Below are 18435 nucleotides of genomic sequence, written 5' to 3' on the forward strand. Positions count from 1 at the left end.
TACCTTTTTAAGGAACCTCTATATTGTTCTCCATAGAGGCTATACCAATTTACATTCCCTCCACACTACTGGTGGGAATGTAAATTGGTATAGCCGCTATGGAGAAAAAGTTTCCCTTTTTTCCACATCCTCTTCAGCATTTATTATCTGTTGAATTTAAATGATGAACATTCTGGCTGGTGGGAGGTGACATCTGGTAGTTTTTATTTGCATTTCTCTAATAATTAGCAATGTTGAGCATCTTTTCCTATGCTGATTGGCCATCCGCACGTCTTCTTTGGAGAAATATCTATTTAGGTCTTCATAGATTTTTAACCCAATATTAAAAGACGTTACCACCTGACTGTTTTTGAGCAGGCTGTGTGTAATTCGTTCATCCCAAATGGGAATATCAGCTCGACATACATAGAACTCCATGACCCAATTAGAATTTCATGACCCACTCATGGTCATTTAGAAGCTTTCACATAAGACAAAGAACTGGAGGAATGAGAAAGACTTTTCTTTCCTTTTAAGTCCCACCGGACTTTGTTGATGGGAAGAGTAGATCCTGCTTTTGCCAATCATAATCAGTGAGCACAGTTTTGAAATATTTTTTAAAAGTTCTTTTATAGAGCACTCATTCCTTGGCTTTCTCAGATTCCTTCTATTACTGAACCGCTGACCAGGGCAGTTGGAAATTGTGAGCTAGAAATCAATTGGCTTATACCATTTATCATTTTCTAGAAGTTGTCATTTTTATTAAAAAAAAAAAAAAAACAGCATTCCTTTAGCATGCACTGGATGCTGTCATTGTGAGTATTGAGGTCAGCTTATTTTAAAGGGCAGTTTTAGATTCCATTCAATTGAAGGGCTTTTCTTTGGGGATTGGGCCCAGTTGCCTCTGCTGACCCCTCTCTTCATGCCTGAGTGTACTCACATCATGGTCCAAGGGCTGAGTCAGGGGACTTATTCAGAAATCTGTCCCAGCATCCTCGGGGGCCAGACACCCCTCAGGTGTTCTTCCTGTTGTAGCTCCCTGTGCCCCCCTCTGATGACCACATACAGTGTCACGAGGACATAGTCCACGGGGTGTCCTGTACGTCTTTGAATCCCTAATGCCTGCCTTGAATGATGCCTATCATTTGAAAAACATTGGATACTGACTGTTAAATTAAGCACAATAACCTGGAGACTAGCATCCTTCCCTGTCCCCCAGCCACCACCACTGGAGTCAGGATTAAAACCTGAGGCAGAGGGAAGGAGCGCCACACTGGGGGTCAGGCAGACCTATCTTAGCCATGTGTTAATTTAATGACTTTGAGAAGTTACGTTCCTTGATGTATTTATCCTTAAACCAGGGATTATGAAAGTCCCCTGGAAAAATTATCATAAAAGTACCGAATAACATTGAAGCGCCTCACAGAGCACCTAGCATATTGCCTAGTAAAGGAAGGCTTGTGACTGTTCTTATCTTTCTTTCAAGTCTAGAGCTCTTATTTGAAAATTATTTCTCCCAAGAAAATGTGCAATGAATTTCATTTAATTCTGGTACACTAACAAGAAATTTCCTTCTGTTTGTCTTTTTAAGAAAGAGGTGTATAAAATTTTAACTGCTTAAGATACAAATAACCAGAAAATGAATAAATGAGCTAAAATTCTCCATGTTTCAGTTTTCTTCTCTAGAAGATGGAGAACCCTTAAGCACATGTCTTAAAGGTTGATTATTAGCATTAAGAAAGATGATAGAGACAGAAAACATTTCCGATAGTGCCTAGAACATAGTAAGCACTCACAAAAGTAGATGGAATGGTTCTCTGTTCTTGTCCCACACACATCATTTAATCCTGCCATCCAGGTGGTTTTCATTTGCTTTGTGATGGTTACTTAAGTCATGTCTTGGTCAGTCACATTTGCTACCCACTCCTTAAGAAAAGATGAACATGTAATACACGTGGGGACATTTTAAAAGGAAGGTTGGAGGATGGAGGAAATGAATGTGTAAGTTTCTCTAGAGAGACGTGAACTTCTCTGTTTTATTTAGGTTTGGTCGGAAGCGGACGTTGGCAGCATTTCTGTGCCTCGGAGGACTGGCTTGTCTTATTGTCATGTTTCTCCCAGAAAAGAAAGGTATGCCTTTCCAGTTTCTACATGGGGGTTTTGAACAGCACTTTTATTACAATGAATCTCAATATAGTGGAGAGATTACCATATGCCATGCTTCATTTCTGTGATTGCATATTATTTAGCAATTGTGTGGGGTATAATGGGCCAGATTCTTTCCATTGCCTAAACTATTCTCTGGGTGAATAATGTGCTTAGAGGTGCACTATTAATTCTTTCAGGCGATTAAGCTACCATCTGGGGTGTCTGGACTGCAGTACTGGTGTTGTTAGAGTTGTTTATTTGATGATGATGAGGGCCATTTAGTTCTGCACAGAAGGAAACTCTGTCCAAGGCTGCAGATTGCCCTCCTTGGTCCAGCCAATCACGAGACCGGAGATGAGAGGCACTGGGCCTCCACGGTGGTTTTGGCACCCCTCAGCATCCCCATCAGTACTTCCAAGGCACCCTGATAATAGCAAGAGCCGAAGAAGAAGAATATTGGTGATGATTGACCTTCTCTCAGTCTTTTGTAAAGTGTGAATAAAACATCCTTAGGAAATGCCGCTATTTTTATATTTGTCGCGTTGCTATGTAAACACAGCTTTAAAGAAAAGTCCCTTTGGCATTCATTTCTAATATGATTCCTGCCCTTCTGTAGAAATTCTATAGATAATGCTGTTTCTCAATTTCTTTTCTGCTGTAGCACACCTGAGGCATGCCCTCTATTGCATCAAGAACTGTGGTTTTAGCAGTGATTTTCAAAGATAAGAAATGGGTCATAATGAACTCTCTGCTTCTGGGGCTTAGGGTACAATGCAAACCCTGTTTTAGAGGCTTTTGGATTTTGTTAGGGCTCCATCATGGCGCTTGTTCTTTAGGTGAGAATCATTGTGAAATGGTTTAACATAAATATTTTTAAGGGAGTGCTAAGCTGGGCAGCTTATAGGGTCTTAGTTCCCCAACCAAGAATTGAACTCAGGCCCAGCAGGTTGGGCTTCCCCGGTGGTTCAGCAGTAAAGAATCTGCCTGCAACGCAGGAGCCACAGGAGACACGGGTTCAATCCCTGGGTCAGGAAGATCCACTGAGGAAGGGCATGGCATCCCACTCCAGTATTCTTTCCTGGAGAATCCTATGGACAGAAGAGCCCGGAGGGCTACAGTCCATAGGGTTGCAAAGAGTTGGACACGACCAAAGCGACTTAGTATACAAGCACCAACAGTGAAAGCTCTGAGTCCTAACCACTGGACTGCCAGGGAACTCTCTAACAAACGTTTTTGTGTGGTTGTTGCTTGGAAGTAATTCTATTTCTTTTTTAACTGTTTATTTTATATTGGAGTATAACTAATTAACAAAGTTATGATAGTTTCAGGTGGACAGCAAAGGGACTCAGCCACACGTATACATGTATCCATTCTCCCCAAACTCCCCTCCCATCCAGGCTCACCCTAACATAAAGTTTTGATAACTGCTAGAAATGCAGCTGAAGAATTCGTTTCCTGTCGGAGCATATCATGTGTTAAGTGCTGCCCTGGTGATGGCTTTTCTTCAGGGGTCACTGAAGACGCCAAGGCCACGTGCCCTAGTTCTGCAGCCCCAACTACACCTGCTGTGCTGTTGGCTGCTGCCTGAGGCTCTGTGCCTTAAGACCAGAGCGCTGTTGGTTCTAGTTAGGATTTTACTCAGTATTTAGTGCAGCCCTACAGTGATTTTCATGGAATCCTGGAAACTAGAGAATTCAATAGGTTTGCCTACTTCTCTCACCTCTAAGAAAGTTGTCACCTGTGCTTCCGCTAGCAAAAGGAGAAGCTTCTCTACTGTGGCCCTGCCTTGAGCTGGGAGAACTAAGTGCCCCGTTCTGTTTGTCTGCAATGAGGCACTGATGGTCTTCAAATCATTGCAGTTTTCAGTTCAACAGATTCTGTTTTTCATAGACAACCTGGAAATTCAGGTGTTTTCTACCTGTTATCATCTCTTATAGAGAGAAACTTTTCCTTTTCATTCTAAGTGCATCTATAAGCTGTCACACCTTAGGCAAGCCTGGCCACTTCATGTCTTTCCTCTCTCCCACATATCTGAATTTCAGGTAACCCACATGGTGGGACTCTACACACAGCCGTTTCTTTTCTTTTTTTTTTTTTTTATTTTATTTTTAAACTTTACAATATTGTATTGGTTTTGCCAAACATTGAAATGAATCTGCCACAGGTATACATGTGTTCCCCATCCTGAACCCTCCTCCCTCCTCGCTCCCCATACCATCCCTCCGGGTCGTCCCAGTGCACCAGCCCCAAGCATCCAGTATCATGCATCGAACCTGGACTGGCGACTCGTTCCATATATGATATTATACGTATTTCAATGCCATTCTCCCAAATCATCCCACCCTCTCCCTCTCCCACAGAGTCCAAAAGACTGTTCTATACATCAGTGTCTCTTTTGCTGTCTCATATACAGGGTTATTGTTACCATCTTTCTAAATTCCATATATATGCGTTAGTATACTGTATTGGTGTTTTTCTTTCTGGCTTACTTCACTCTGTATAATAGGCTCCAGTTTCATCCACCTCATTAGAACTGATTCAAATGTATTCTTTTTAATGGCTGAGTAATACTCCATTGTGTATATGTACCACAGCTTTCTTATCCATTCATCTGCTGATGGACATCTAGGTTGCTTCCATGTCCTGACTATTATAAACAGTGCTGCGATGAACATTGGGGTACACGTGTCTATTTCAATTCTGTTTTCCTCAGTGTGTATGCCCAGCAGTGGGATTGCTGGATCATAAGGCAGTTCTATTTCCAGTTTTTTAAGGAATCTCCACACTGTTCTCCATAGTGGCTGTACTAGTTTGCATTCCCACCAACAGTGTAAGAGGGTTCCCTTTTCTCCACACCCTCTCCAGCATTTATTGCTTGTAGACATTTGGATCGCAGCCATTCTGACTGGCGTGAAATGGTACCTCATAGTGGTTTTGATTTGCATTTCTCTGATAATGAGTGATGTTGAGCATCTTTTCATGTGTTTGTTAGCCATCTGTATGTCTTCTTTGGAGAAATGTCTGTTTAGTTCTTTGGCCCATTTTTTGATTGGGTCATTTATTTTTCTGGAATTGAGCTGTAGGAGTTGCTTGTATATTTTTGAGATTAGTTGTTTGTCCGTTGCTTCATTTGCTATTATTTTCTCCCATTCTGAAGGCTGTCTTTTCACCTTACTTATAGTTTCCTTTGTTGTGCAGAAGCTTTTAAGTTTAATTAGGTCCCATTTGTTTATTTTTGCTTTTATTTCCAATATTCTGGGAGGTGGGTCATAGAGGATCCTGCTGTGATGTATGTCGGAGAGTGTTTTGCCTATGTTCTTCTCTAGGAGTTTTATAGTTTCTGGTCTTATGTTTAGATCTTTAATCCATTTTGAGTTTATTTTTGACACACAGCCGTTTCTACACAGAGCCAAAGGGAATGCAGATTTGTGGTCTCTGGACTAGACTGGTCATCACTGTCTGCTCACTTCCTATCTATCCTAAGAGAGCAGCTGAGCCCTTCATGGATCATGCCCTTGGTGGACGCTGAGTAACAAACAGCACAGCAGAGTCTCAGATGTGCCCTGGGAATAGGATTCCTCTGACACACTTAGAAAAGTGGATGTTGTCTGTTTTTGAAGATTTCCAGAGAAAGACATTCTGTAATGTTCCTTCGCAAATTGTCTCTATTTTTAATAGCCATTACAGTGTTAGAATGAGCCTCTTCCACTACAACGGAGCCCATTTCCTTTCATTTTATTCATCACTAGAGATAGTGAACATATGGTCACCCCTTTTTTGCATAATCCTTTCTGTCTTTGCAGGGAGTCATCTAAGCTATTCCTGAGTCTTCTCTACTTTGAGCTAAAAATATTTGTTCTTTAAACTTTCTTTGAACCTTTCATATTTACTCTTTAAAATATTCTGATGGCTTTCTTTTAAAGCTCAGTTTTTTTCAAAGGGCCGAGGTTTAGGCTACCTGTTATGAAAATTCCAGTAAATGTATATGAAGAAAGAGTCCTGGCCATTCAAAAACTTCTGTTAACATCTTGTACGTGAGTTTGGTGACCACTCACTTTCTTACTGCTTTTCTGCTCATTTGCCCTCACTTTTCCTTATCAAGCATACATTCACTCTTTCCTTTCTGCCAACTTAAGTGGCCCTCTACCTCCCAGCTCTTTTTTAGCATTTGCGTATGATTGTGGTGCTCAGTATCTGAGGCACAGACATAGGTGTGCCTCTACAAGAGACAGCCAGTAAGCTAGAAAATAGATTGCTTGGCGTTCCTTAGCCTGTGTGTCTGTTCAGTGCCTATTTGCACCCTGGTTGGCCTCTAAGTAGATGTTCTCCCCGGGGGCAGTGTTACAAAGTAGTCACTAATTTATTCCACAGATTGGTCGTCATACATTTTACCTGATCGCTATCCTTGATTAAGGGCTTCCCTGGTGGCTCAGACAGTAAAGAATCTGCCTGCCAAGCAGGAGCCTAATTGAGAAGATGGATAGTTAAGCTTGGGAAGGCCAATATAGCTGGAATTTTCTGGGACAAAATCCTGGAGAGGAGTAAGATCTATTTAGGGAGAACCCCAGAGATCTGCAGAAGATCGCTGAGCCCTTGGCTGTTTTCAGATCTGGCATGTGTCTGAGGAAGCTCCTGAGGCTGGAACAGAAGGAACAAGTAGAACAAATCTTAGAACGTGGGGCCACGCCTGGTTTGTGTTCTCTTTAGCCAAATGTGGAGTGTTGGGTGAGACTTCCTGGGCCAAAGTAACCCAACATGATAGGCTATTCCGCTATAGCAGAGCCTGCTCGAAAAGTGCTTCAAACACTCAGAGGATACGGTGATTCCAAGTCACTTAACTGCATTCTAGGAAGAAGAACATCAATATGTAAAGGCATATGACATAATCTAGCACTTAACAGTGTAACATTCATAACCTATGGCATCAGTCAGTGTTGCCAGGTGTGCAAATAAGCAGGAAAGTATCTCCCACAACAAGGGGAAATGTCAATAGAAACAGAACCAAAAATGACACAGATAATAGAATGAGGAGGCAGGAACCTTAAAACAGCCATTATAAGTGTATGCCATATGTTTACAAAGACAGAAGAAAGCATGATCATAATGGGCAGAGAAATAGAAGATAGAAAAAGAGGCACACGTTACATCTAGAGATGAAACATACAGTATATGAAAATAAAAGCAGTGACTGAGATGAAAAACAGAAAAAAAGATGAATGAGGAGGGGACTTCCCTGGTGGTCCAGCAGTCAGGAGTCCGCCTGCCAGTGCAGGGGACACAGGTTCAGTCCCTGGTCTGGGAAGTTCCCACATGCTGTGGAACAACTAAGCCCAGGCACCACAACCACTGAGCCCACGAGCTGCAGCTGCTGAAGCCCGCACACCTAGAGCCTGTGCTCTGCAGCCAGAGAAGCCACCACAGTGAGAAGCCTGCTCACCACAACTAGAGAAAGCCCAAGCATAGCAATGAAGACCCAGTGCAGCCAAAAATAAATTAAATTTTTTTAAAAAATCAGTGAGGAAGACATAGCGAAACACACTCCAGAATGAAACAAACAAAAGTTATAGGACAACACCAAACCCAACATGTATGCAATTGGAACCTAAGAAGGAGAAAGTTAAAAAAAAAAAAAAGATACTTGCAAAAATTATGGGCAACTACTTTCCAGATTTGATGATAACTATAAATGCTTAATGAAAAAGTGGTCAGTTCATCAGAAAGATATTACAGTCCTGATTGTGTGTGCATCCTGATTGTGTGTGCATCTGATAACAGAATCAAAGTTCAGAAAGCAAAATGGACAGAAGTGGGAGGAGAAATAGACAAATCCACCATTATAATTAGATATTTATAATGACTCAATGACTGATAGAAAAAGTAGACAGAAAAGAATTAGGATATGGAGACTTAAACAGCCAACATGAACTAATTGACATTTATCAAACACACATCCCTAAAACGGCAGAATATGCATTCTGTCTGGAAAGTGCGCCCAGAACAGGTACCAAGAGAGACTATGTTCTGGGCCATGAAACAAGTTTCAATAAATTTAAAAGGATTGAACTCTTACAAAAATGAGTTCTTTGACCAAAGGTGAATTAAACTAGAAGTCCGTAGTAGAAAGATACCAGGAAATCCTCAGATCCTGGATTTTAAAAACCGTTCTTTGGAAAAAAACATGGGTCAAAGAAGAAATCACAAAGGAAATTAGAAAATATTTTAAAATAAACAATCAAAGTACAATGTATCAAGTTTGTGGGATGCAGTAAAGCAGGGTTAGGAGGGAAATTAGTGTAGTTAAAAAAAGCATCAGAGGGGACTTCCCTCATGGTCCAGTGGTTAAGAATCTGTCTGTCAATGCAGAAGTCATGGGATCAATCCCTGGTTCGAGGGGATTCCATGTGCCACGGGGCTACTAAGCCCGTGTGCCACAACTAACTAAAGCCTGGCGTGCCTAGGGCCCATGCTCCAGCCAAGAGTTATCCCGGCTCACCGCAACTAGGGAAAGCACATGTGCAGCAACGAAGACCCAGAACAGCCAAAAGTAAGACATTTTTTAAAAGGAAGTTTTCAAATCAGTTATCTAAGCATCTCCCTTAAGAAATTAGAAGGCAAATTAAAAAAAAAAAAAAGTGACAAATTAAACACAAAGAAAGCAAAAGGAAAGAAATAATAAGTATAAAAGTAAAAATCAATAAAATATAAACAGGAGAATAATAGAGAAAAACCAATGAAACCAAAAGCTGGTTTTTTGAGATCAATAAAATCAATAAACCTCTAGCTAAACATCTTATTTCTGCTTTATTGACTATGCCAAAGCCTTTGACTGTGTGGATCACAATAAACTGTGGAAAATTCTGAAAGAGATGGGCATACCAGACCACCTGACCTGCCTCTTGAGAAACCTATATGCAGGTCAGGAAGCAACAGTTAGAACTGGACATGGGACAACAGACTGGTTCCAAATACGAAAAGGAGTACGTCAAGGCTGTATATTGTCACCCTGCTTATTTAACTTATATGCAGAGTACATCATGAGAAACGCTGGGCTGGAAGAAGCACAAGCTGGAATCAAGATTGCTGGGAGAAATATCAATAACCCCAGATATGCAGATGACACCACCCTTTTATGGCAGAAAGTGAAGAACTAAAGAGCCTCTTGATGAAAGTGAAAGAGGAGAGTGGAAAAAGTTGGTTTAAAGGTCAACATTCAGAAAACGAAGATCATGGCATCGGTTCCATCACTTCTTGGCAGATAGATGGGGAAACAGTGGAAACAGTGGCTAACTTTATTTTTCTGGGCTCCAAAATCACTGCAGATGGTGACTGCAGCCATGAAATTAAAAGATGCTTACTCCTTGAAAGGAAAGTTATGACCAACCTACACATCATATTAAAAAGCAGAGACATTACTTTGCCAACAAAGGTCCATCTAGTCAAGGCTATGGTTTTTCCAGTGGTCATATATGGATGTGAGAGTTGGACTGTAAAGAAAGCTGAGTGCCGAAGAATTGATGCTTTTGAACTGTGGTGTTGGAGAAGACTCTTGAGAGTCCCTTGGACTGCAAGGAGATCCAACCAGACCATCCTAAAGATCAGTCCTGGGTGTTCATTGGAAGGACTGATGTTGAGGCTGAAGCTCCAATACTTTGGCCACCTGATGCAAAGAGCTGACTTATTTGAAAAGGCCCTGATGCTGGGAAAGATTGAGGGCAGGAGGAGAAGGGGACGACAGAGGATGAGATGGTTGGATGGCATCATTGACTCGATGGACATGGGTTTGTGTGGACTCCAGGAGTTGGTGATGGACAGGGAGGCCTGGTGTGCTCTGGTTCATGGGGTCACAGAGTCAGACACGATTGAGCAACTGAACTGAACTGAAAATCACTGCAGATGGTGACTGCAGCCATGAAATTAAAAGATGTTTACTCCTTGGAAGGAAAGTTATGACCAACCTAGACAGCATATAAAAAGCAGAGACATTACTTTGTCAACAAAGGTCTGTCTAGTCAAGGCTATGGTTTTTCCAGTGCTCATGTATGGATGTGAGAGTTGGACTGTGAAGAAAGCTGAGCACCGTAGAATTGGTGCTTTTGAACTGTGGTATTGGAGAAGACTCTTGAGAGTCCCTTGGACTGCAAGGAGGTCCAACCAGTCCATCCTAAAGGAGATCAGTCCTGGGTGTTCATTGGAGGGACTGATGCTGAAGCTATAACTCTAATACCTTGGCCACCTGATGCGAAGAGCTGACTCATTTGAAAAGACCCTGTTGCTGGGAAAGATTGAGGGCAGGAGGAGAAGGGGATGACAGAGGATGAGATGGTTGGATGGCATCACTGACTCAATGGACATGGGTTTGGGTGGACTTTGGGAGTTGATGATGGACAGGGAGGCCTGGCATGCTGCGGTTCATGGGATCTCAAAGAGTTGGACACGACTGAGTGACTGAACTGAACTGAAACTAATAAAGGAAAAAGAAAGAGGACACAAATTACCAATATCAGGAATGAAAGAGGGACATCACTATAGAAATTTTAGGCTTTTATAAGGAGATAATTTTGGCATAAATTAGCATAAACATTTTTATGCCAATAAGTTCAACTTAGGCAAAATGGAAAAATTTCTTGAAAGATACAAACTACCAAATTGTATAGAAACAAAGATAAGCTGAATAGCCACTTTATCCAGTAAAGATATCTAATTGGTAGTTTAAAACATTTCCACAAAGAGAATTCCTGGCCCAGATGGCTGGAATTATGAAACACATAATTAGAAACACTGGTAAATTATGAAACACATAAGGAAGAGATAATATAATTCTACACATTCTTTCAGAAAATAAGAAAAAGAATACTCTTCCAACCCAGTGTGTGAGGCCAGCAATTACCCTAATACTAAAACCAAAAAAAGATGTAAGAAAACTGCAGGTCAGTATCTCTCATTAATATAGATACAAGAATCATTACCTAAATATTAGCAAATTCAATTCAGCAATAAATAAAAAGGGTAATGCATTATGATCAAGCAGGATTTATCCCACAAGTGCAATGTTGGCTTAACATTCAAAAGCTAATCAGTGTTATTCACCATATTAAAAGACCAAAAGGAAAAACAAACCATATGATCCTTTCAATACAAGTAGGAAAAGCACTTGTCAGACTTCAACACCCATTCTTTACAATATGGAAATAAAAACAAAAATAAACAAATGGGACCTACTTAAACATAAAAGCTTTTGCACAACAAAGGAAAACATAAACAAGATGAAAAGACAGCTCTCAGAATGGGGAAAAATAATTGCAAATGAAGCAACTGACAAAGGATTAATCTCCAAAGGATACAAATAGCTCATTCAGCTTAATATCAGAAAAACAAACAACCCAAAAAATGGGCAGAAGACCTAAACAGACATTTCTCCAAAGAAGTCATGCAGATGGCTCATGAATACATGAAAAAATGCTCAATATCACTTATTATTAGAGAAATGCAAATCAGAACTACAATGAGGTGCCACCTCACACTGGTCAAAATGGCCATCATCAGAAAAATCTATAAACAATAAATACTGGAGAGGATGTGGACAAATGGAGACCCTCTTGACCAATTATGGGAATGTTAATTGATATACCCACAATGGAGAACAGTATGGAGATTTCTTTAAAAAACTAGGAATAAAGCTACCGTATCACCCAGCAGTCCCACTGCTGGACATATACCCTGAGAAAACCACAATTCTAAAAGACACTTGTACCCCAGTGTTCACTACAGCATTATTTACAATAGCCAGGACATGAAAGCAACCTAGATGTCCATCAACAAATGAATGGATAAAGAAGTTGTGGTACATATATACAATGGAATATTACCCAGCCATAAGATGGGACAAATTTGAGTCAGCTCTAGTGAGGTGGATGTACCTAGATCCTGTGATACAGAATGAAGTAAGTCAAAAAGAGAAAAAAAAAATCATATATTAATGCTTATATATGGAATCTGGAAAAAGTGGTGCTGATGAACCTATTTGAGGGCAGCAATAGAGACACAAACAGAGAACAGACTTGTGGACACAGCAGGGAAAGAGGGAGGCACAGAGAGTAGCGCTGAAATGCATGCATTTCCACATGTGAAACAGATGCTGTGCTCTGCCCAGTTGCTCAGTCGTGTCCGACTCTTTGCCACCCCATGGATTGCAGCCTGCCAGGCTCCACTGTCCTTGGGAATTCTCCAGGCAAGAATACTGGAGTGGTAATTTGCCATATGAGGCAGGAAGCTCAACATGGTGCTCTGTGACGATCAACCTAGAAGGGTCGGGTGGGGTGGGGTGGGGGGTGGGAGAGAGGCTCAGGAGGGAAGGGACATGTGTGTACTATGGCTGATTTATGTTGACGTAAGACAGAAACCACCACAGCATTGTAAAGCAGCTATCCTCCAATTAAAGATTTTTAAAAATGAATAAAAAGACAATAGTATGGTGCAAATGCAAGCGGAAAAAACCTCACAGCAACTAGAAGTCTCCTTAGCCTGATAAAAGAAAACCTATAGCTAACATCACATTTAATGGTGAAAAGCTAAATTATCGTTCCCTAAGATCAGGGGAAAAGTCAAGGATTGCCACTTCTTTGGAGCATTTTACTGAAATTACGGAAATAGCTAGCGAATACAGTGAGGCAATTAAAAAGAAATTAGGGGGATCCAAACTGAAAACAAAGAAGTAAAATTGTCTTTATTCGTAAGAGTACATGATTGTCTCCATAGAAAATACTAAAAAAAAATCTTTTAGGATAAATAAATGAATTTAGCGGTCTTTGGTGCGGTTTTATTTCTGTATGTTCGCAATAAACACAGAGAAGGCACTGGCAACCCACTCCAGAACTCTTGCCTGGAGAATCCCAGGGACGGGAGAGCCTGGTGGGCTGCCATCTATGGGGTTGCATAGAGTCGGACACGACTGATGCGACTTAGCAGCAGCAGCAGCAATAAACAAAAAATTGAAACAAAACAAGGCTATTTAAAAAAAAATAAAAATATTAAATATCTAGGAATAGAATTTTTAAAATATGTATAAAACCTATATAAAACTATAAAATATAAAACATTGGGAGAAATTGAAGAAGACTAAATAAATGAATTGGTGGTAATGGTAATAATAAAATAAATGAAGAGTTTACCATACTCAAGGATCAGGAAATACTATGTAAGATGTCAAGTTCTCCCCACGTCAATTTATCTTCAGCACAATCCCAGTGAAATATTTATCAGGCTTCTTTTTGTTGATACATAGTAACAAGTTCAGAGAAGGCTATGGCACCCCACTCCAGTGCCCTTACCTGGAAAATCCCATGGATGGAGGAACCTGGTGGGCTGCAGTCCATGGGGTCGCTGAGGGTTGGACACGACTGAGCGACTTTACTTTCACTTTTCACTTTCATGCATTGGAGAAGGAAATGGCAACCCACTCCAGTGTTCTTGCCTGGAGAGTCCCAGGGACGGGGGAGCCTGCTGTCTATGGGGTTGCACAGAGTCAGACACGACTGAAGTGACTAGCAGCAGCAGTGACAAGTTAATACTAAAATTTCTATGCAAATGCAAATTATATCCAAAATGATTTTTTATCAAGAAAAATTAAGTTGGAGGATTTTATCCTACCTGATTTTGAAGCTTATTATAAATTTGTATTAATCAAGACAACATGGGGGGTTCCCTGGTGGTCCAGTGGTTAAGCTTTAGTCCTTTCTTTTCAGTAGCCAGGATTCAACCCCTAATTGGGGAACTAAGATCCCACAAACTACGGAGTGTGGCCTAAAAACAAGAAAAAGAAAAAAAAAAAAAAACAACAGTAAGTATGGTATTGGCATAAGAGTGAATGTATAGGACTTCCTAAATACCCAGTGGAAGCAGAAGCATAGATCCACGAAAGGACTTTGATAAAAATGTTCATAGTATATAACAGTTCCCAAATGTGCCCCAGCTGAGGAATGGATAAACAAATTGTGATATATCCATACAAAGAATTACTCACCAACAACAAAGGAAGACATTAAAACCTTCTGATACATACAGGGTCATGGATGAATTTCAGAAGCATTAGAGCTCTCTGATAAATTTTTAACATATTCACAAAATAGATTTTTAGCATATTCAAAAATAGTAGAAATTTGCTGTAATCGCCCAGTGAATTAAGTGGATGATAAAGTTGAACTGTTACTCTTTGGGTCAGTGCAATGTGACTATAATATACTGAGATATGTATTCTGGTGACCCCAACGGACTCTGAGAAAACTTCAGATAACTAGTTCTGAAAATGACATCCTTAGTAGCTACATCATTGGAATTAACTTAAAGCCTTTTAAGTTCATTACTTTGAAGGATATAAGTGTTTTGAAAATTCTGTTTTTTCCCTCACAAAGATAATTGAGCTTAAGTTTTCCTTTTAAAACACTCTTTTTTCTCAACAGTCACTTTGAACATTTATAAATAGCCAATAATATATGATTTCATTTTTGGGTAAAGAACCAAGGTCAGAAATCCAGGGAACCAGCCCAGTGGCTGCAAAGCCTACCTCATCATTGGCTCATGATGACCAACAGCCCAGCAGCTCCACAGGGGAAAGGCTAAGAAATCATTTTGTAGTAATCAGAGCTGTCTCAAATTGACATGAGCTACTCTGGGGAAAGTGAGCTTCCCCACGTTCAAGTGGCCACTGCAGACTCCATTGGCAGGAACATAGAGGGGAAGTTTCAAGCAGCAGATGAGGTGTCGGGCTGATGGGAGCACTCTGTGGGTATGTGGCTGGAGCTGGGCTCCCCAGATGAACTGTGGCTGGAAGTGTCCTGAACCTTGCCAGGGAGACATCTTTCAGCTTGGGGTCTTGTGGGTGTTTAGATGTCGCCTTCTGTGACATATTATATGAATTTAATTTTCAGGATGACAATCCCCTAACCTGTTTTAAAGATGTAGAGTGTCTCCAGCTCTGTTCTGAAAGATGCCGTCCTGTGTGGGTTGAAAACAGTCCCAAAGATCATTTGTAATCAAGCAAATGTGCACATTTCTGTTTGCTTCAGTGCCACTCAAGACACTTCCTGACTCCCCCGGTTTCCTGAAAAATCACTGATGAATTTAATTTGCCCTCATTATTGGTTTACTTGAATTTTTTATATATCAAAGTCCCAGTCCTATACCGTGAACATGATTGTTTTTCCAGAAGCAAGCACCTCATGGCTTGAAATAATATATTCAGTACTTAAAATCGCTGACATAGTCTTCCAAATGGCCTGGCAGAAGAGAAGCAGGCCCCAGATGGTCGAGTTTGGCAGTGCTGGGCCACTGCATTCAGAACATCATCTTTAGAACGCCATCTTTAAAGTAGATGAAGATTTATTTCATAGTCAAGCTGGGAATGTGAAACTTGTATTTTGGAATGGGCTGTATTATGTGCCTCCCTCTTCAGATGTCTTCACTTAAATTAATCCCGGTCCTAGTCTTTACACTTATCCATTCATTAAATATTTAGTGAGCACCTCTGTGCCTCAGACTATGGGAGGTGCCATGAGGGAAACAGACACAAACAAAGCCTTGGCCTCAGAGAAGTCAAAATATATTTGGGGCAGACAAACTGGAAAAGTAAGCAACTACAAGAGAGTGTCTGAAACATGCCAGTTGCGCAGACTGGGGAATAGGGGCCATGAAAGTCAAGGGCAGGAGAGGATATTGCATTTGAGTTATTTAAGGGAAGAGTGGTTTTGATGAACCACGTATGCAGTCCCAAGGAAGGGACAGGCATGTTCTATTACACAGAAATGTCAAGGAGAATGAGAAGCAATTACTTTGGTGATCAGGACATTGCTGTTGACCTTCAAGAATAGGAGTTTCAGGAGAGGATGGTATTGGAAGCCACATTGTAGTGAGTCACAAGGCAGATGCACTTGAGGAAAGGGAGGGTCAGTCACTCAGGTCAGTCACTCATTGGAGATGTTTGATTGTGAAGTGAGGAAAAGTGCAATAGAGCCAATGAGAATTTTGGGTATTTTTGTAGAAGGAGAAATGTGTTATTTTGAAGGTGGAGGCTAGTGGATTGCTGAAGGGAAGAAGTTAAATATTTTTGAGGAATAATTACATTGTAAGATCCCAGAGAAGATAGTTATTAATAAAAAGAAAGAACCACTGGACAGTTGATAGCATTTTAGATAGGGAAATGAACTGGCATAAACTGTATTTTTGCATTGTGTGTTTAAAAAAAAAGGTTACATTAGGAAACTCAAATATCATTATTGATTAGTAATCCAAGTAAGAAGTTGGGGAGGAGGAAGGATGAAAAGTAGTTCCATATTTAGAATCTTGTTCTTTAAGGAACATTAATGTATACCTTCTGGTAATAGTTTAGTGGGGTTATTACTTATCTTTGCAATGGAATGCCAAGGAATACAAACTGAAGATTGGAGTTTGGGGAAATTTACTCCTCTCATGTATCAGGGCTTCTCGTGCTGATCATTGATTGTTGAATGAGGTTGGGAAGAAAGGAGAGGCGGGTAATACCCGTATAGGCAGAACTCACGACTTCTGTGCCGCTCACTCGACTCCAGTACAGATGTTTTCAGGGAGCTCTGTCGTTCAGGAGTGAGTGCAGGGTGTTTTTTTTTTTTTTAATCTAATTGACATATAGTTCATTTACAATGTTGTGTTCATTTCTGCTGTATAGCAAAGTGACTCAGTTATACGTATATATTCTTCTTCACATTCCTTTCCATTGTGGTTTATTACAGGATACTGGATACAGCGCCCTGTGCTGTAGAGTAGGACCTTGTTGTGTATCCATCCTCTGTGTAATTGTCTGCATCCGCTAATCCCTAACACGCTGGGAGACTGAGCACACACACAGTCCCGAACTCCCAGGTTCTCCATCCCCCACCCCCATCCCGGGAAACCACAAGTCTGTTCTCTCTATGTGAGCCTGGTTCTGTTTTGTAGGTATGTTCATTTGTGTCATATTTTAGATTCCGCATGTAAGTGACATCAAAGGGTATTCGTCTTTGTCTGACTTAGTATGATCGTCTCCAGGTCCACCCCTATTGCTGCAAATGGCATTTTTTATGACAAAGTAATATTCCATTGTATATGTAAACACACACACACATATATATCTTCTTCATCCACTCATCTGTCAATGGACATTTAGGTTGTGTAGGTTTAATCACCCATCATGATAGCCACTGTGAAAGATTTCCTGGGGCTGGCCAAAATGCTGAGAAATATTTTTTTGTGCCGTTTGAGATGACTAAACCTTTTGCATGTGTGTCTAGTTATACGACCGCTCTGCTACTTGAGATCACCATGAATGTCTCTTACTCCTTCAGAATTAAGTGTGTCATTCAGAGGGATTTTTCTCCACCGAAGACCTCACAGGTATGACACTTGTCTTCCTCAGACACAGGTGTGTTTGCAGTGGTGAACAGCCATTCCTTGTCCCTGCTGGGAAAGCTGACCATCAGTGCCGCCTTCAACATTGTGTATATCTACACCTCGGAGCTATACCCCACAGTCATCAGGTACGCCTTGCCCTCAGCCTCTGCCTTCACATTTCCTGCATTTTGTTGTAGATTTTTGCATTGACAGAGGCGTGGTCCTCACTTCTAGAGCACAGCCGGTGGGGGCCAGAAGCAACGCAGTAAGCAGTCATGAACCCAGGGCCTGTAGAGGCTCAGTCTTGCCCTACTAGCTGAGGAAAATGTTGCTTTATCTTTGGCTGAATTCCCTGTCCATCTTGTGAGAGAATTACTCTACACTAAGTGTATCCCATCACCCGAATAGTGCTCGTATATTGTTTTTATTTCAATTGCTTGAGTTACTCAGACACCCCTCCCTCCTGTGCCAGGCACACAGTGGACCAGAGAACAAGCTCCCTGTTATCATAGAATCTGTATTTTAGCACAAAATACACATATTTCAAAAGAGATAATCCTTTATAGTTATAAGTGAATATTATATTTACATGTTAAAAGTAGTTTTTAATGAGAAGGACATGCTTATATCAAAAATAACATATTCAAAAACAAACCAAGAAAAGCCTCAACATATTTCTTTCCAAGTTTCCCCTCATAAAATAAATTTGAAAACAAGAAACCAAACCTAATTTGAAGGGCAGAGATGCAGCTTAGTCTTTGCAGAACTGGCTCTGTGTGCTGGGTCTTGGTTCCCTATTTAGCATTTTCCCAATCTTTTTTGAGGATCATTCCAAGTGGACTCCATACAAGAAGACTAATGGTTCTGTCTACCTTTTTCCCAGTAAGAGATCAGATTGCCCACAATTGGCTT

General features: G+C 40.8%; 1 protein-coding gene across 13 annotated transcripts in view; it reads left to right on the top strand.

The window, feature by feature from the left end:
* Window positions 1-18435, top strand: part of SLC22A15 (solute carrier family 22 member 15) — a 113632-nt gene that overhangs the window by 82649 nt on the left and 12548 nt on the right. For all 13 annotated transcript variants that reach the window (XR_015160768.1, XR_015160769.1, XR_015160767.1 and 10 more), the window contains 2 exons: window positions 2024-2109; window positions 17549-17669. Coding sequence is in view for 10 of the 13 variants with exons in the window: in XM_086392030.1 (XP_086248156.1) it covers window positions 2024-2109; window positions 17549-17669 (207 nt within the window). In the remaining 3 variants the exon portion in view is untranslated. The remainder of the gene's footprint in view (window positions 1-2023; window positions 2110-17548; window positions 17670-18435) is intronic.

This window comes from Bos grunniens, chromosome 3, assembly GCF_055505025.1.
Source record: "Bos grunniens cultivar Pamir isolate PY7600 chromosome 3, Bosgru_T2T1.0, whole genome shotgun sequence".
In the NCBI taxonomy this organism is placed as follows: Eukaryota; Metazoa; Chordata; class Mammalia; order Artiodactyla; family Bovidae; genus Bos; species Bos grunniens.